At 43.8% G+C, this 19,811-nt stretch overlaps 1 protein-coding gene across 1 annotated transcript; it reads left to right on the forward strand.

Annotated features, from left to right (window-relative positions):
- Window positions 1–3,664: 3,664 nt before the first annotated feature.
- On the forward strand, window positions 3,665–13,766 carry LYG2 (lysozyme g2). Its single transcript, XM_047779191.1, has 5 exons — window positions 3,665–3,707; window positions 10,374–10,514; window positions 11,294–11,490; window positions 12,248–12,386; window positions 13,648–13,766. The coding sequence occupies exons 1-5, from the start codon at window positions 3,665–3,667 to the stop codon at window positions 13,764–13,766; spliced, it is 639 nt and encodes a 212-aa protein (XP_047635147.1).
- Window positions 13,767–19,811: the final 6,045 nt, after the last annotated feature.

Below are 19,811 nucleotides of genomic sequence, written 5' to 3' on the forward strand. Positions count from 1 at the left end.
AGTTAGGCCTTAGGAGTTCCCTTGTGGCTCAGTGGGTTAAGGATCTGGTACCACTGCAGTGGCTCAGGTCACTTCCTGCATGCTGTGGGCAGCCAAAAAAAAGATTTATGCTTTAGAGTGCCACCAACCTGGGCTCAGACCTAGGCCAGGCCCCTTATTACTCTTCTACCAGGCCTATTGGACAAGTTCCATGCACATCATTACCCTTGTTACTGGTAGAGAAGATATAAGGTGACAACGAGCCACTGTGGATTCACTTGACTCATATTCGTTTGTTTTTAAAAATTACAATAGCATTTACAAACACCATAATGACGGGTAAATATCTGTGAGTGGAATTGTTTATTCAAACCACAGACAATGCTTTGCATGCAGACTGATCGATTTGAACCCATTTCAATAATTACTCGGCAGGGTCATGGGTCCATAAATACAGTGGAAGAGCATGGATTTTGGAATCTTATAGTCCTGGGTCCAAACCCCAGCTATGCCACGTCCTACATGTGTTGTCTTTGACAAGTTTCCTAACTTCTCTGAGTCTCAGTTTCCTTATCTCTAAAATAAAGGATAATATTGGGAGTTCTCATCGTGGCTCAGTGGTTAACGAATCTGACTAGGAACCATGAGGTTGCAGGTTCGATCCCTGGCCTTGTTCAGTGGGTTAAGGATCTGGTGTTGCCATGAGCTGTGGTGTAGGTCGCAGATGTGGCTCAGATCTTGAGTTGCTGTGGCTCTGGCATAGGCCGGTGGCTACAGCTCCGATTGGACCCCTAGCCTGGGAACCTCCATATGCTAAGGGTGCGGCCCTAAAAGGACAAAAGACAAAATAAATAAATAATAAAAATAAAATGAAGGATAATACCTACTTCACAAGATTGTTGAAGGATCAAATGACACAGTGTCCACAGTAAGCAGATGTATGATGGCTGTCAAACAAATGTTTGTTGGTAGTCTCGCAACTTGGGCAAAGCTTAATAATCCACATGAGTTTGAAAAGAATTTGAATTGCAGAGGGCCTGGACTTTCAGACCTTCCTACCCGGAAGAACTTGTAGCCCCACTATCTGAAGATAGAGAAAAGAGTCAAGTAAGCACCAAATGCAACAGTCCTTTCAACGTTTTGTTTGTTGTATTTTTAGGGCTGCACCTGTAGCATATGGAGGTTCCCAGGCTAGGGGTCCAATCGGAGCTGTAGCTGCTGGCCTAGGCCACAGCTCATGGCAATGCCAGCTCCTTAACCCACCAAGCAATGCCAGGGATTGAACCCTCATCCTCATGGATGCTAGTCACATTCATTTCCACTGAGCCAGGACGTGTACTCCCATTTTGTTCTTACTTTTACTCTCTAGGAGCATCTAGGGACAGCTGCAGTCTTTACATAGTATCTCTTTCCTAACTCAATTCCTTGTCCATTTCTTCTCCCTTTCTTGAGCTGTCTCCTTGACCTGAGCCCCACAGAAGCCCCTGTACTGGGGTGGGGGGAGTGTGCTATGTACACAATGTCAGTGTACTGCTGCCACTGTCACAGGTGGCATCCCGTGTGCTCTACAGGACTCTGCTGGAGCATCTGGACCCATCCAAAACCCCTTCTTAAAGAGTAGCCCTGACTGCAGCATTGAAGTGGTGGCATGGGCCCACCCTGAGCCACCATCCTGACAGTTGAGGCAGAATTATCACTGGCTCAGAACATACCCACCCTCCTCCCCTGGAATGCAAGGCTCAAGGCAACTTCAAGGTCAGTCTGTTGGCAGAAGCAAAAGCAGTGGGGGAGAGTGGAGATGAGCTTCATGAGGACCTGTTCTCCTAGGGGTTGTGCTTGGCTCATTGCCAGGGAGCCTTTGTCTTCACTGACTCCTGCCCAAGCTCCCTCACCCCTCTGTTCACTTGGTGGATGTGTTGAAGGGTGAAGGGTGGGTGCAGTCTTAAAAACCTCTCACATGGGTGGCAGGACCCGTGTCAGGCCCCCTCCCCCGGCTCTGGGAAGTGCGCTTTGCCTATTTCCAGAAGGTCCTTTCCGCTTCATGTTTCTGCAGCTGCACAATGTGCTCCATCTCTTCCTTTAGACAGAAGTGTGAAGACAGTCCATCCCTGAAGACATTTTCATCTCTGCCCAGATCCTTTTTCCTTCATTTCCTCAGGAAGTTCGGGAAACCAGCACCAGCATTGCTGTTCCTGGCTTTGCATTGACCTCCCAGAGCAGGTGGATGCTCTTGGCTCTGGGCATCAGAGGCAGAATTCTATGGCTCTCAAGGAGCCAAGTTCCCCTACCGAGATCAGGTGATGCCTTGGATGAAGATCATGGGACAGTGGAAGGAGGAATGAAGAGCAGGAGGCTCAGCATTTCAGGAAAACAACCCATCCAGGAAAGGGAGCTGCTCATATTTCCTGTTTATATCTCTTTTTAAAGCTAATTATCTGTTTCTGGTTCTCAAATTCAGAAGCTGTTTGCCTAGCACAATTTTAGATACCCAGAAGCAGTCCACCAAATACATGCCTCCAGTACAACTTGAGGGCTCACTAGCTTAATTAATTAAAAGTACTTAATACATGCTTTCAAATCCTTTTATTAAAAGGGCCACCTAAATCCAAAGTACCATTATCACCAAACTTAATGAGGTTGGTGGTTTAAAGAGAGGGCTTTCAAGCATATATAAAGCTCCTCCCAGAGCGGTGGTACAGGGTGAAGGTAAGCAGAGGCAGAGTCTGCGGAGCTGGTGTTTAAAAGCTCCTCCCGGCAGGAGAACCACGTTGCAGTTAGCTCGGGTTGAAGCCAGGTGCTCGGAGATTTACCGACTAATGGATTCTCAAACTTAAGCCTATGTTATAGGACAAAGGCCACTGCTTTGAAAAATCCTAACAGGTTGCTGCTGAATTTGGAAGATCTTCTCCAACAGAGAGGGGGGATTTGCTCTGCAAGGTTGCAAACCAGGTCAGTCCTAGTCTTGTCTCTTCTAAAACACACAAGCTGCCTTTTGAACGAAACCAAGAATAGAATCAATATTGGAAGAAAGGGAGCACTGCAGAATTCTTCTGCCTCATGACCTTGAATGCTCCTCTTGGTGGTTTCTTTTGATTTTCTAAGGAGACTGTAGAATGAGAATGGAAATAAAATTATGGCATGACCTTGCTTGGAGATGGGTGTGTGTGTGTGTGTGTGTGTGTGTGTGTGTGTGTAGGTAACATATGTAAGGTCTTCATGGGCTCTTGTCCATATGAAATTGGGTTAAAATGAGTTGGAAGTTTATGCTTAGGAAAGAGGGTGATCCAACGAGCCATATGCTGAGTCTATGAGAATAACTTGGAATGGGAAAAAGAGTACCAAATTGGAAATGAGTCCATGGAGGTTCCCAGGTTAGGGGTCGAATCGGAGTTACAGCTGCTAACCTACACCACAGCCACAGCAACGTGGGATCTGAGCTGCGTCTGCAACCTATACCACAGCTCACGGCATTGCTGGATCCTTAGCCCACTTAGCAAGGCCAAGGATAGAACCCACGTCCTCATGGTGCTAGTCAGATTTGTTAACTGCTGAGCCACGATGGGAACACCTAAACTTTTTTTTTTTTTTAAACCAAAGCAAGTTTCTATAGGAAGATTTCAAGTTTGAAAATTAACCAGTTTCTCTTTCAAATCACCACAGGTGCTGTAGGATAAGACTCACCAACATGCTATCTGTTGTCCTGTTTGGGGGACTTTTCGCCCTCATTGGTAAGTCACTGATTGATGTTTAGCATTATTTGCAAGGTGTCCCCCGAAACATCCAGCCCAGTCATGAATCAGAAAGAGCAATGATTACATGTCACAGAGGGGTGGGCTCTGCTGACCAGCCCAGCCATCAATCAACTGCTTATTTCTGTAGTTAAGAGTGTATTCTGCTTGCCAAGTAGGTGAAGGCATTATCATCATCAGTGGGAATTTACGGAACAGGGTTTGGGGAGGTGAGATATATGAAGGGAGGATTGTCAATATCAGGCAGTGATTAGGAGCTAAATGATTATGGACGGAAAAAATACTCTGGGAAGAGTTTAGAAAAGAGTTCACATCCAATCAGCATGTTGAGAGCAAAAAGGCATTTGGGGGGGACATGACAGTGGAAGAATGACTCATGTTTTACTAAGAGAAGAGAAGAACCTGCTGGATGGGAAGAATAACTTTAATCAAGGCACAGAGGCCTCAATACATGAAAAGCATGTGAGATACAGTAAGCAGGTGAGTGTGACCGGAACAGAACAGGAGATTTCTGAGGGGAAGGCTGGAAAGGTAAGCTGACGGGATGGTAAAAGACCTTGAATAAGAAGGAGTTTTTTATGGCACAGCAGGTTAAGGATCTGGCATTGTCACTGCAGCAGCTTTGGTCACTGCTGTGGGTCGGTTCCATCCCTGATCCCAGGAATTTCCACATATATATATGGAATATATATATGTGTGTGTGTATGTATACACTTCAGTTTAAAAATGGAAAAGCTGTAATGTGAGAAAAAAGAATGTATATATGTATGTGTGACTGGGTCATCTTGCTGTGCAGTAGAAAATTGACAGAACACTGTAAGCTAGCTATAATGGAAAAAATAAAAGTCATTATAAAAAATAAAAAAATAAAAATGGAAAAGCTGTTATAAACAATGTTCAAATTGTCCTTATTGATAGAGTGATGACTAAGAAGAAACTGTTTCCAAAATGTTTAATTTTAAACTTGGAAAGATGAGGCTACTGAAAAGCAGTAATTCACAGTGACTTAAGGGCCAAGCTAGGGTAACATTGTTTAAAATGTTTACTCCTCCTTTAACTGCAGGTGGGAGCTGAGCTGTATAGCCAGTAGGGCTAATTATGAGCTGCCAGCCTGTTTAACTGAAAGGCTACTGTAATTAAGAAGGGCCTGTGTGTTTATGAGGCCGACACCAGTAGTGTAAGGGCCATGGTCACATTCCAATTCCTTCTCCGTTTTTTTGGTTGCACCCTTGGCATGCGGAAGTTCCCGGGCTAGGGATCAAACCTGCACCACAGCAGTAACCTGAGTCACTGCAGTGTCAACACCGGATCCTTAACCCACTTCATGAAGAAACTCCTCCAATCCCGATAAAGCAGTGGTTCCCAAACTTCAGATATGTAAGAGTCAGCTGGGAATCCTGACTAAAGTGCAGATTCTTTGGCCTTATAACCAAAGAGTCTGGTTCTATAGACTTAGTATGAGGAGTCTGGAGATAAATCATGCTTAACAGACCTCCCATATCAAGTTGACGCCTGTGACCTGTGGGCCATACATTGATATAGCAAAGGCTGCCTTCCCAGTAAAAGGAAACTGAACCTGTTGATATTTAAAGAATTTAGAGATCCAGGTAATTTAGAGAATTCCTTTACTTCTCATTCATTCATTTATCCAACCATTTATCCATTCAACAAATGTTTTCTGAATTTCAATTTGGTGCCAGGCACTGTTCTAGATGCTAAGGAGGATACAGCAAAGGAAAAAAATGTTCCAGTGAGAGGAATGGTGGGGGAGAGGGGGGAGAAAAATGCCAAGTGCTAATAAGTGATATGCATAAAATAATGTAAGGACATGGGAAACAAGGAATGAGGCATGACCATGTTGCCTTTTTAATACAAGGAGACAAGAAAGGCTCTCCAATAAAGTAACTTTTAAAAAAAGCTTTGTTACAGAAAGTTTAAAACATACAAAATAGGGAGAGAATAATTTAATAAACTCCCATGTACCCATCATCTAGCTTCTATGATTTTCAACAATTTGTAGTTCCTGGTTGTGAATGACATTAACATTAGTCATTAGTTATTTATATATAATGATAGCTTCAAAATAACTATTCCGATATTACCAACCATCAAGGACACTGTTAATATACTTTAAGATTTTCTTGTTAATCTTTTTTGTCTTTTTTTTTTTTTAATATGGAAGTTCCTAGGCCAGGGAGTCAGAGCTGCAGCTGCCAGCCTACACAATGGCCACAGTAACGTGAGATCTGAGCCACATCTGTGACCTATATCACAGCTCACAGCAACGCTGGATCCTTAACCCACTGAACAAGGCCAGGGATCAAACCTGGATCCTCATGGATACTAGTCAGGTTTGCTACCACTGAGCCACATTGGGAACTCCGGATTTTCTTGTGAATTTTTTACGCTCATGGAATACATTCTACTATGTAGACAAACAATGAGGGGTTTGGGGATTTTAGGGGTGCCATCGCAGAAAATCTGACTGTAACTTTGAGTCAGCGCTCCTTATTTGAGGTTCTGAAATAGCAGATTCAGCCAACTGGGGATGGTGTAGTTCTATAGCACAGTACTTATTGAAAAAACCTGTGTAAAAGCAGATCCATGAAGTTCAAACACATGATTCAAGGGTCAACTATACTCAACACTGACATGTTTTCAAGTCATTTGAAATAGTTCTCTATGTGTTAAGTTTTCAGCTAATAGAGGGTTAGGTTTATTTTTCATTTTTTAGGATGTCTTTTTTTCTATTTGAATTAATACTTTAATTATGGAAATAGTTAGAAGTCACCTAAATTGAAAACTACAAAGAGGTACATTTAGAGAAGCCTAATCTCTATCCCTATCCTTTTTACCCTTACTTTCTCCTCCAATAATTAACAATCTTTTTAGGTTTCGGTTCATCCTTGTATTGTGTCTTTTGCAAAGATAAGAAAATTACACACATGCAAAGACACACACACACACACACACACACACACAATCATATGTTTTCCCCTTTCTCAGTAAATACTGATCTGTATTTTCCCCGGAGATAATTTTGCTGTATAAAGTTCTTCCTCTTTCCTTTGACAGCTACGTAGACTTGTGTGGAGGTAGCTGGTTCGACCAGTCCCTTATTAATGACCTTTGCATTGTTTCCTGTCTTTGATGTTACAAACAGTGCTTAACCAACAGTCTATTGCAAAGCCCCCTCCACAGCAATGGATGAGATGATGTATGTTCCCTCACAGCCTCAGCCATAGTTACACTGTCAAACTTGGATTCTTGACAATTAAATAGGTAAAAGTAGTGTCTTGGTGACATTTTAACATGGCATTCTCTTCTTTGGAGTGTGCTTGTGCACCTTTTTTAATGTTTAAGGATGCTTTTTTGGTCTATGAACTGTCTATTCATATCTTTTGCTGGTAAGATGGTGTTTGAACAGAGATCTGAAGGCAATGAAGCAACAAGTCATGTTTACATCTGGTGGGATAGAGCTCTAGGCAAAAGGTACTGAAAATACTGATGGACTGAGGAAGGAACTTGCCCAGTCCATTGAAGAATAAGCAAGGAGAAAAATGTGACTGGGGAAAAAAAAAGAAAAGGAGTTTCCTGGTAGCTCGGCAGGTTAAGATCCAGTGTTGTCACTGCTGTGGTACAGGTTTGATCCCTGGCCTGGACACTTCCACATGCTCCAGGCAAGGCAGGAAAAAAAAGTAACTGGAGAAGACTGAGGGGAGAAGTCAGAAAACAAGCAGATGGCCAGATTGGGTAGAGCTTGAGGCCACCGTGCAGACGTGGCCAGTCCCCTGAGTGATGGGAAGGAAGACTGGTGTGATCCCAAGATGTGTCAACAAGACCATGGCTGCTGATGGACAGCAGACTTCGAGAGTGGAGCAGGGGGTCAGTTAGGAGGCTGTTATAATAATCCAGACGAGCAGTGATGGTGGTTTGGACCATGGCGTTAGAAGAGGTGGTGAGAAGAGGTCAGACTCTGGATATATGTTTTCTGTCTGCACCCTCACTCCTGAGCCTTGTGCTTCAGTTTCACAGTCATCTGTGTTGTGGGATCTGTCCATTTGCTCACTCACATGTGTTTCCTACACACACCATAGGCACAAGATACTACACCAAGGCTCCGGAGAAGGTCAATGCCATGGTCCTGCTCTGCCTCACATGGGAATCCACCCAGCTTAGAGAAGTTAAGGGCTTTGCTGGTTTCTGCTGCTTTTATACTCTAGATAGGCTTTTTTTAGCATTGAGTTTACTTTACTTGAAAGTTTCACCGTCTGACTTTTTGGTCCATTTATCATTCCTTTTTTGCCTGTCTCTAGATGGTCGTCAGCAGATTGTGCCTGTATTTTTGTTTTGGTGTGTTTTGCTTGTTAAAAAATTCGTCCTTTTAAAGAGTTTATCTTTAGAGTTGCTTTGTTTCCTTTGAAGATAAATATTTATAAGGAAGCGCTCCATTGGTTGTGTGCCTAATTCTAAGAGAATCTCTCTGTCCAGTTAATCAGAACTAGACTGCTGGGGAAAGGGTAAAATCCGCCCCTTTAGTAAAAACACCATTCACAACACTAGGGAAACAATATAGGTTTTCACATCAAATGTGCTAACAAACATAATTTCTTACAACAAAAATTTGTGTTCTTAAGGAACAAGTAAACAATCTTAAGAACTATTAGGAGAAACTTTTCAACTTACAGAAGAGCCTTTATCTCCTTTTTTTGGCTTGTTTTGCTTAATGCTTTCAATTTTTTTTTTTAATTATAGTTGACTTACAGCAACTGGAGCAATATTTTCTCACAGGCTTCTTCTGTGCAGCATAGTGACCCAGTAATATATATATTACTATATATGTATATATTCTTTTTCTCATATTATCTTCCATCATGTTCTAACACAAGAGATTAGATAGAGTACCCTGTGCTGTACAGTAGGACCTCATGGCTTATCCATTCTAAATGTAATAGTTTGGATTTACTATCCCCAAACTCCCAGTCCATCCTGCTCCCGCCCCCTTGGCAACCACAAGTCTGTTCTGTGAGTCTGTTTCTGTTCTGTGGATAGGTTCATTTGTGCTTTATTTTATTTTATTTATTTATTTATTTTCATCTTTTTGCTATTTCTTTGGGCCGCTCCCACAGCATATGGAGGTTCCCAGGTTAGGGGTCGAATCGGAGCTGTAGCCACCGGCCTATGCCAGAGCCACAGCAACGCAGGATCTGAGCCGTGTCTGCAACCTACACCACAGCTCACAGCAACACCAGATCGTTAATCCACTGAGCAAGGGCAGGGACTGAACCTGCAACCTCATGGTTCCTCGTTGGATTCGTTAACCACTGGGCCACGACGGGAACTCCTATTTTATTTTTTTATTTTGCTTTTTAGGGCCATGCTGCAGCATCTGGAAGTTCCCAGGCTAGTGTTTGAACTGAGATGCAGCTGCCAACCTACACCACAGCCACAGCCACAGCAATGCAGGATCTGAGCTGTGTCTGCAACCTATACCACAGCCCATGCAAAGCCAGATCCCTAACCCACTGAGCGGGGCCAGGGATCAAACCTGCATTCTCATGGTTACTAGTTGGGTTCATTACCACTGAGCCATAATGGGAACTCCTATTTGTGTCATATTTTAGATTCCACACAGAAGTGATATCATATGGTATTTGTCTTTCTCTTTCTCACACTCACTTAGTATGAGAGTCTCTGGTTGTATCCACGTTGCTGCAAATGTCATTATTTTATTCTTTTTTATGGCTAAGTAGTAGTCCATTGTATATATGTATCACATCCTTTTAATCCATTCATCTATTGATGGACATTTAGGTTTTTTCCGTGTCTTGGCTATTGTGAATAGTGCTGCAATGAACATATGGGTACATGTACTGTCTTGAATTGTAATTTTGTCTGTATATATGCCCAGGAGTGGGACTGCTGGATCATATGGTAGTTCTGAGGAGCCTCCATAGTTTCCCATAGTGATTGTACCAGTTTACATTCCCACCAACAGTGAAGGAAGATTCCCTTTTCTCCATTTACCTCCTTTAGTAAATAGAATTGGACAGAAACTCACTTCATAGAGATAAAATAAAAAATAAGAATAGATTAACTTAAATTTTTATGTTAGCTTAATTTTATTTCCAATTTTATTAGACTTACTCAACTTCATAATGTGATATAAAATGAATATTTTAAGTTAATGATACCCTTCTTTCTCATCTTCCTAAACAAAGGCCATTATTAATTAATTAATTTATTTATTTATTTTTATTTTCCCACTGTACAGCAAGGTTATCCTTACAAGTAGCCATTATTAATTTATATTCCCAGAAGCATTTGTGTCAGAAGTGTCTTAAAATTTCTCTCAAAGTTTTTACTTAAAACTATTGGCAATTTTCATTCTGATCAAGACTGTAGAAAATGGTTTTGAAACATATAACACGTGATTGTCATAATACTTTGCACAACATTTAGAATTAGTGCTGTTGTTTCAGGATGGAGTAGATCGCTTTGTCTAGTGAGCCATTCTGGGCTCTTGGAGAGGAGCTTGGGAAGGAATAAACCTATGGCTTTGCCTTTGGTTTAGTGATGCGCATTAGAGCAACTGGAGCAAGATTTTCTCACAGGCTTCGTGTGAATTATCATTCTGCTCTGCAGGCACTTCCAGGGGCTCACAGTCCTTCACTTACTCCATGAACCCTCGCCTGCATCCCCGCCTGTACCATGGCTGCTATGGTGACATCATGACCATGGAGACCTCTGGTGCAGCCTGTGACATCAACAGGTTGATATCCTGCGGTGAGTGAAAAGCCAGACAAGCATGTGGTTAACCTCCTTTCATCATTTTCAGACTCTTTCTTGGGAAGTAGCTTAATTTTGAAAAGGTATAATCATTATTATAGGAATAATATCACAATGAAAACCTGGAGGAAAACAGAATCCTGACCTACTTAACAAACTGCTTCTTTTCATTTTCAATTCATCCTTTCCAAACCTGGTCCAGATGTGTTTACTTCTACATATTGAAATGATTGCTTACATAAAACATCAAATGCTGGCTTTGCTTTTTGTTTGTTGTTAAGTTTATCTTCATGTTGTAGTATGGCATTTTAAGCAAGCCTCTTGCTCTCTGTACATCCTCTCTTATGTAATTCTGTTCCAAAGTCTTCATGTTATCTTAGTATTAGCGTGTCAGAGCTAGAAGCAACTACAAGGTGAATCTGATCCTACCTTCCCAATTTACAGATAAGACAACTGACGCTCAGCCAAGAGGAGAGACTTTTCAAAGGCCCAGAGCTAGGTAGGGGCAGAACCAGACTCAGACCTAGGTTGGCTGACTTCTAGTCCGATGCACCAAACGTGGCAGAAAACAGAAGAATGAGAAAGAAAGCAGAAGTATCTGCCTGGAGTTGTGGACTGCTCTGGGTTTACGCCAGCAGAGATCAAAACATCCAAACACGGTCGTCCAAGCTGCGGGCCGCCGTGGGGCACAGTCAGGAGTTGTGGCTAATGTATTAAACTCTGAAAAAGGGCCCTCTTCTGGAGTGGAGGAAACAGTTTCTTTTCAATTGACGTAGGCATCCACGGTTCTGAAATGTTTGCTGAGATGGATCTGAGGGCCTTGAAGCCTTACCGAACGCTGATCAAAGAAGTCGGGCTGAGGCACTGTGTGGACCCAGCTCTCATTGCTGCCATCATCTCCAGAGAAAGCCATGGGGGCACCATCCTGCTAGATGGCTGGGACCACAGAGGACTTAAATTTGGCTTGATGCAGGTACTTGTCTAGAAACTGCCCACTTCCCCTTCCTGATGGAAGCTCAATCCAAACTGGAAATGTACTTGCATTTATTCTAGGCTTCAAAACACTGGCACTTGCATCACTTCTATTGGGATTTCTGTAACATGTCTTTGGTGTTTCATTCAAGATATACCAGTTATTCTATATCTTTTCAAAAAGTATTTTATGAGTTTTGTCACTACAATTTACAATTAATAGTATGTAATGTATTTAAAAAGAGAAAATCTTGTAAAGGTTACTACATAGGTAACCTCTTGGGGTTCATGAAGCAGTAAATTTTATCCATGTAGATCAAAACATTACAATTAGACCCTCCTTGAACCAAATGGTTCTTTGGGCAAAGTGGAAGAAGGGGAGACAAATTATTGGGAAATTTGCTTCCAGCCTTTATTTTTAAATTGTCTGAGATACCTGGCTTCTGGCCTCACCAGTAAGAAAGAAAAATTCTATTTTTGACTGCAAATACCTAGACTTTGGGTGCTAATTATTTGTTTTGAAATAACTTTTTCATTTATTTACTTAGAGCGCTTAACTAAAACTATGCCACTTCTACTCCCAGCTCTTACTTTGTTTCTCTGACTCTCTTTCCTATGAAAAGAAAGGGCTGTAGAATTGATTCTGTGGGAATAAAGAAAAGCAGCAAGGCCAGTGTTTATGACCTTGAACAAAGGAGGAGAAATCAGAAAATGTATTGCTTCATCCAGATCCTGACATTATTATATGAATTTTCTAGCTCGATAAAAAAATTCATCACCCGGTTGGTACCTGGGACAGCAAAGAACACCTTTTGCAGGCTGTTGCGATTCTAACAGACAGAATTAAGGCAATCCAGAAAAAATTTCCCACGTGGAGTGTGACTCAACACCTCAAAGGTAGGCTTCAAGGGGCAGCAGTGGGCCTGGGAGGGGCCCTAGTGCTCTCTGAAGCACAAGTTCCTTGGGGTGGTTTTCCTTCTCGCCTTCCAATCCCCTTCTGCCAGAAGGTTAGGTTCTCATTACATCTCTTATTGGTTATTGAGCCACTGAGTGATGCCTTGTAAGTTAGTGCAATAGTTTAAAAGAATATGTTTAAAAGAATATGTTTGCCTTCCTCTGATAGGTTGTTTCCCTGGTGCAAGGAGCTGTTACCCACTTTCATTGTTATTTGAACAAATGTTCACTCTGTGAACATCCTCAGTGACATCAGGGCTTTAGGTACTATCTACGTCCAATGCGAGAGCTCTGCTTAGCTGATCACAGACCCGGCTCAGGCTCAGCATCTCACCAGGATCCCACTATAAATTTTCTTTTTCTTCTGTATTTTTTGTCTCAAGAAAGGTGCCATAATATATCCATTCATCTTAGCCAGAGAAACCAGATTGTTTTCTTAGGCTTTCTGGTTCCTTCTCCCTTCACATCCAACCACAGCAATTTGTACTAAATCTGTCTCCTATAGATCCATGTATGTAAATAACACTTTCCTTCCATCTTTAATGGTCTTAATTTAAAGTAAATGGTTACTGTTTTCTATTTCAAGGTCCTTGAAGGCAGGGAACAGGACCAGGGGTCTTTTTCTCTAGACATCCAAGCAGAGCATAATTATGTTAAACACGTGTAACTATGGAAAATTAACCTTCTATTAGGGTATAACAGATACTTGCACACTCATGCATATTACACACATACGTCTAAAAAGGAATGAGTGTGTCTTGGGAGTTGTGCATTGTGCACTCAGCATGGCACCCATCCTGATACAGAATAGGTGAGAATTTACTGAATGAATGAATGAGCGAATAAATAAATGAGGGCATTATTGAATGACTGAGAGAATGTTACAAGCATTCTCAGACTGAAGACTTGCTGAGGATCTAGTTTTGCCAGGCCTGCACTCCATAAGAAGCAAATCTGCTTTTTTTTTTTTTTTTTGCATTAGGAGAAACAAGTCTTTAATAAAAAGAGAGAGAGAAGGGGAGCAATCTGGAATGTTTTCAGTGATTCCTCAGGTTGTGGCTCCTTTGAGGAGGGAGGAAAGGGAAAGAGGATCTGGCTATCTGCTTTGGGAGATCTGCCTGGACAGCCGATGTCCTAGGAATGCTCATGTCTTATTTCTGATGAAAGTTAACTATTTCAATCTGAACCTCTGGTTTCATTTCAGGTGGTCTCTCAGCCTTCAAATTGGGAACAGAATCCATTGCCAGCCTCACGGACATAGAGGATGACCTCGTCAATGATATTTTAGCCCGAGCTAAATTCTATAAGAGACATGGCTTCTAGGCTCCGTGGTGGGCCAGGCTGTCAGGGGCTCAGAGGCCCCACTTTCAGGGTGTGATATGGATGTGTTATCCCCAATGCTGGCAAAGGAATGTTGCAATTATGACAGGAAATTCATCTCTCACTTTCTTAGTGTAAATGAGCATTAAAAAAGGAAAATCCACCCAGTTCACATTATGGTTCCCATGAAATATGTATAGACATATGCATAATTATTGTGTAGTCAGGGTGAATATCATAGCGAGTGACATTTTACCAAATTCTTAAGAATAAGCCAACATATTCCAGTTAGGCCTCATTTTAGCCCATGATTTCAGTGCCCACCTACTCCCTGTCTTGCCAGGATTGCTCATAAGAAGAGGGCCCTTTCCCTTGTGGTGCAGCAGGTTCAAGATCCAGCATTGTGGCAACTGTGGCGCAGGTTCGATCCCTGGCCTGGGAACTTCCTCCTGCCATGGATATGGCCAAACAAAACAAACCAGAGGACACCCTGACCTGAGTCTTTGTCCTTTGCCCAGTGTCTGCACAAGCCACTGGAGCTTGCCTTGTGACAGTGGCCTGACTCACAGCCTCTGAGACTGGAGGGCCCAGGTGGGATTCTGGCTCCCTGGTACCCATGAGCCAACCATGGAGGGGCTGAGCTTCCTCAGGGGAGGCATTCCCTGCCCCTCAGTGCCACACCTACCTTCTGTGTTCTCCCTTGTTTGCCGAAGAGCCAGGGACCAACATCTTTTCTTTCATTTTCAGTAGTTGCTGTCACACGCTCCTTCTGTTCTCCACAAAACAGAAGGGATCTGTTCTCCACAAAACGTGACTGAAGACAAGCATTTGCTATGGCTTTGTGAGTGAAGTAAGAGTAACCAATTCTGGAAATTTTAAGCGATAAAAGGCAATTACCGAAAGGCTACTGAAAAGCTCACAGAGCCAAAGACAAGGCCAAGGACAAGACACCAGGCAACTCTGGTGACCCTGAGGCATGAAGGAATTAGCGCTCTCATTGCATAAATGGACCCCAGTGACTTTTTCTGACACCCTTCCATCTTTCAGCTTCACCTCAGAGTCCCAGGAGTGACTCTGGTGGACTCGTTCTGGATCATGTGCATACCTGCGGGCTGGCTACTCTGCTCTCTGGTCTTGCCCAGACAACACAGTGGGGAAGAGACAATTCTCTAGAGGGAAACCTGGCAAGCTTTGTGGCTTCTACTTCCATACTCGGGAGGAAACATAAATTGGAGTGGGAAGCCCTCAAGGTCCCTGCCAATGCAGCCCCCTCTGGGCCTTTAGCTCCCTGCAGAAATGTTCAGTGGCTGTTTCTGTGCATCACTTCTTCTCCTGAGGAAGAATCAAAATCATACCTACTTACCTCTGGGCCCCCCAGAAGAAAGCCAAGTAAACCCTTCTCTGCTCAGTGACCTCAACCCTGCCAGAAGATGTGGCCCAGGCAGAACTGGGACCCTGGGTCCCAGTGGTCCACTGGTGGGGCAGCACTGCAGCATGTGGACCAGCACCTTTGATGACTGGCTGAGAACCATGCTGTACCGGTTGTGAGATATTTTGTTCATCATTCTGCATGTGGGCACTCTAGGCTATTCTCTGGATGTTCATTTTGCTCAAGGATGATTTCCTCTGTGAGGGAAAAACCACATGCATGTACTCCATCTGATCACCAACCCTCTCAATGTCACTACCAAAGCAATAAAGTACATCCAGGTGAGGTAATTTTCCAGTGATGGGAAAGACAAGAAAGCAGTGTGGTGACTGAGACTCTGAATCGATTCCCCCATTCTCTTTGTGGCTGGGATCCAGATGTTCTAGAGCAGAGCCCATATTTAAGGTGCCATAGTTTGGTTCGTGTAGAAGCAGAGCCTGAGACAGGGATTCAGGTGCAGGGAGTTTGTCTGAGAGATGCAGGGAATGCTGGTATGAAGTGGTTCAGGAATACAGGGAAGGGAAGACAGCCAATAAAATATGTGTCATTGAGCCAGCAACCATGATGGGCACTGGAGCTCGGTCCTCCAGGCAAACGTCAAGGAAGGGTGCAAAACACACACTTGCAAATTGTTACAGCAAAAGGACAAGGAGCTGGGGTATTTCTACATCGGCTTCTAAGAGCCGTTGACTGAGGTGGCTGCCTGTTGTGGGGAGAGCATGTTAATTCCTTGCTTCTCTGGTCTGTCATGCAGGTGGGCAGTACGCTTATCTGTGCTTCCAAGGGAAAGAGGCTGTGGACATGGAGATGCAGATATGGGCAACTGGAAATCAACTGAGAATCCTGAAATGTCTTGGGATACAGGAAGGCCCCTGCTTGGGTGGGTGTAGAGTACAGAGCGTCCTTTCTCTCCACTTGCTCTCCAAAACACCCCTCTCTGCTTCCTCTAGCCCAATGCCCCTTAATAACTCCATGCTTTTAAGAACAAGTGCCTGCAACAGAGGTTTACCTCAGTCAAAGGAGCACAAGGGAAAACCTGGCCAGGGAGGGAGACGAAACACAAAGAACAAAACAAATTAAAGTCTCAAAGAAATTATCATGGCTCGTGGACATTCCCACTGTTTGGGTTCACTCAATATAGTCCTCAAAAAAGCTCTGTTGTTTACTTTTAAGAAGATGAAACTTTATTTTTATTTTTATTTATTTATTTTTTTTGTCTTTTTGCCATTTCTTGGGCCGCTCCCACGGCATATGGAGGTTCACAGGCTAGGGGTCTAATCGGAGCTGTAGCTGCCAGCCTACGCCAGAGCCACAGCAACGCAGGATCCGAGCCGCGTCTGCAACCTACACCACAGCTCACGGCAACGCCGGATTGTTAACCCACTGAGCAAGGGCAGGGATCGAACCCGCAACCTCATGGTTCCTAGTTGGATTCGTTAACCACTGCGCCACGACGGGAACTCCAAGAAGATGAAAGTTTAAAACACAGTTGAAGAGTTCCCTGGTGGCCTAGCAGTTAAAGGATCCTGTGCTGTCACTGCCATGGCTAGGGTTCGATTCCTGGCCCAGGAACTTCTGCATGCCAGGGACGTGGCCACCCCCCCCCCCCCACACACACACCATGGCTGATGCTTTAAAAATGTGAAGTGCAGAAAGGGATGGGGGAGGGCATGGTTACAGATCATGCCCTTGAGGCTGAAGAGCCAGAATGCTTTGTAAGGACCTGAGGCTCTGGCATCCTGAGAAGAGCTGCACAAGGAGAGCAACTCAAGTCAGGTACAAATGGGATGCTCCTCATTTCTGTTCCACCTGCTTTTTCCACTTGTCTTTCTTTACTGGTTGTCCGGGGGTGAATTCCTACTTAATCCACAAACTCTAATTTCATAGCAGCAAAGAGTAGCAACCCCACTCCGGGGCTTGGCTTTGCCAACTCTGTTTTTAACGTAATTATCACTGAGGAAAAACAGTTTTTCTAATGCTTAAAAGATGAAATAAGTCACTGTAGGCTGTTCTCTGTGATTTGAAACTGGCAAAAATATATGGAGTGTTCTAGGAGCCATGAGTGCGAGCATCTCATCTCACCTGTTTGATCATCCCAGGTTAATGCCATGAGAAATTATGGGTTTGGCTTCCCCAGTTCTCTAAGTGGCTCTGTCCCTAAGTCCCTAAACATATCCTCCCCTAGCCTGCCTGCTTCTCTCTCCCACCATGGCCTTCCCTCCATCTCACATCCACAGCCCTTCCCTCTGCAGGACCTATGCTCCTCCACCTGTTCCCCAGGTCATCAGCCTCTTCTGAATTCAGGAGTCTACACCAACCTCCTCATTTGCTGAGGGTCTGCCGTGGCCTTGGCCTCTCCATGCCTCTGCCTCCATGCCCCACTCTTCCGTCATCACTTCGTGCCTCTTTCCTGCACTTGATTCTAAAATTAAGACAGATGTTTACAAAGTGAACTTTTTAGTCAAGATATTTTTATTAGGCTGTTCTTTCCAGTTTAAGGAATTGGAGCCAGAGAGTCTGGATTAGCATTTCCACAAGAACAAAAATTCTTGATCACTTACATCTTTGAGGATTTTTTGGAGTCCTCTCTAAAGAAAGAATTGCCTGCTCAGGTGTCCTTTGAGTTTTGTGTCCATCCATGTATCTAAAATAAAAATGGGAGTTCCCGTCGTGGCGCAGTGGTTAACGAATCCGACTAGGAACCATGACGTTGCGGCTTCGGTCCCTGGCCTTGCTCAGTGGGTTAACAATCCGGCGTTGCCCTGAGCTGTGGTGTAGGTTGCAGAAGCGGCTCGGATCCTGCGTTGCTGTGGCTCTGGCGTAGGCCGGCGGCTACAGCTCCGATTCGACCCCTAGCCTGGGAACCTCCATATGCTGCGGGAGCGGCCCAAGAAATAGCAAAAAGACCAAAAAAATAAATAAATAAATAAATAAAAATAAAATAAAATAAAAATGATCAGATAAAAACTTTGTTCCACTTTGTGTCCTTTATTAAAGTTATAAAAAGCATAATAATTAGGTTAAATGTATGTGCACACATGTTTACTTTGATTTTATTGCAAGAACATAATTAACTGAATGAGGGATTGTCCTGGATTCTAGAATGTTTGTCAGAGTATCTTAAGGGAAGAAGATACAACTTAAGTCAATACAGTTCTGAAGGTATTGTTGTGGGGTTTATGGGGTGAAGAAAACACTGCTTTCCTCAGTGATGCTCTACACCACGGTGCTTGCAAAGATTTGCCCAGATGTGCAGTGAACAGGTTTAGTTTTTAGTTATTTATTTCTCTAGCTAGCTAGCTATTTATTTTTGCTCTTATTTACAGAGTAGTGCCAAGAGATAGGCTCTATCACATTTTGTCTCATATTCTCATCGGACTTTGAAGACAGGTGAGGAGCATGAGGCTGTGGCATCTGTGGCTGGTTCTGGGCTTTGGGGCCTCCTCAAGGAGATCTGGGGAGAGTGTCCATACAGCCGAGATCTCTGGCAGTCGAGACTTATCACAGTGAAGACCTCAGAAGGGCCTGAAGTCCAGGACCTGCAGTGATGGCAGAGTTGGAGGAGGAATTCGTGAGAGCCACAGGTACCTTCAGAGTACAGAGGGTGCTTTGTGAGAGGGGAGAAGCCTTCTGCTCAAGGAGCAAAGAGATGAAGGTCACCACATTGTGCATTACTTCCCTAGGACTTATTTACTGCAAGTTTGGACCTTTTCACCACCTTCACCCAACTCCTTTTTAATTTTTTTTTTATTTTGGCCATGCCCACAGCATGCAGAAAGCTCCTGAGCCAGGGATCAAACCCGTACCACAGCAGTGACCAGAGCCACTGCAGGGATGCCAGATCCTTAACCCACTGACCCACCAGGGAACTCCTTTCATCCAATTCCTCTTCCCTCTGCCTATGGTAACTACAAGTCTGATCTCTTTCTCTTTGAGGTTGTTTGTTTTGTTTGTTTAGATTCCACATTTAAGTGAGATCACATATGTGATCTTTCTCTGACTTCCTTCAGTTAGCATAATGTTGTCAAGGTTCATTCATGCTGCAAGTGACAGAATTTCCTTCTTTTTATGGCTGAATAATATATATATACACACACACACCACATTTTTTTTATCCATTCATCTGTTGACAGACAATCTGTTTCCATGTCTTGGCTATTGTAAGTAATGCTGCTATGAACATGGGGGTACAGAATAGACCCCTGGAGACAAAGCAGGGGTCTAGCTGGGGAACAAGTATATCTGAACGTGTTCTGGTGGGGGCTGGGGAGATGGTCCACCGAAACTGTGGTCCAAGGGCAAGGGCTCTGGTGACAGAGAGCAGCCTGGGCTGATGAAGACGGGGAAGGTAGGTAGGAGGCGGGTCTAATGACAGGGAAGACCCTGTGGCAAAGATGTGAAAGCTTTTGGGGAGGGGTGGGAGTGAAGATGAGGGCACAGTGGCCAGGAGACTCTGGAGCAAGCGGTAAGGCCAGCCATAGGAGGGGACATGCCCTTAAGAAGGGAGGGGCCTTGGTAGAGAGGCCTCTGGTGGCAGAGCAAAGCCAGTGATGAGGTGGAAAAGCTGGTGAGGGCAGGCCCACTGGTGAGGAGGGAGAGAGCGAGGGAAAGCTGCTGGG

The sequence above is a fragment of the Phacochoerus africanus genome, chromosome 5 (genome assembly GCF_016906955.1).
Source record: "Phacochoerus africanus isolate WHEZ1 chromosome 5, ROS_Pafr_v1, whole genome shotgun sequence".
NCBI classification, from domain to species: Eukaryota; Metazoa; Chordata; class Mammalia; order Artiodactyla; family Suidae; genus Phacochoerus; species Phacochoerus africanus.

Excerpts from the sequence above, each read along its gene's own strand:
- LYG2 (XM_047779191.1), top strand. The coding sequence starts at position 3,665 with ATGCTATCTGTTGTCCTGTTTGGGGGACTTTTCGCCCTCATTG. Across the intron at positions 3,708-10,373 it reads GGGACTTTTCGCCCTCATTG|GCACTTCCAGGGGCTCACAG; the intron begins GTAAGTCACTGA and ends TCTGCTCTGCAG. Across the intron at positions 11,491-12,247 it reads TTAAATTTGGCTTGATGCAG|CTCGATAAAAAAATTCATCA; the intron begins GTACTTGTCTAG and ends TGAATTTTCTAG.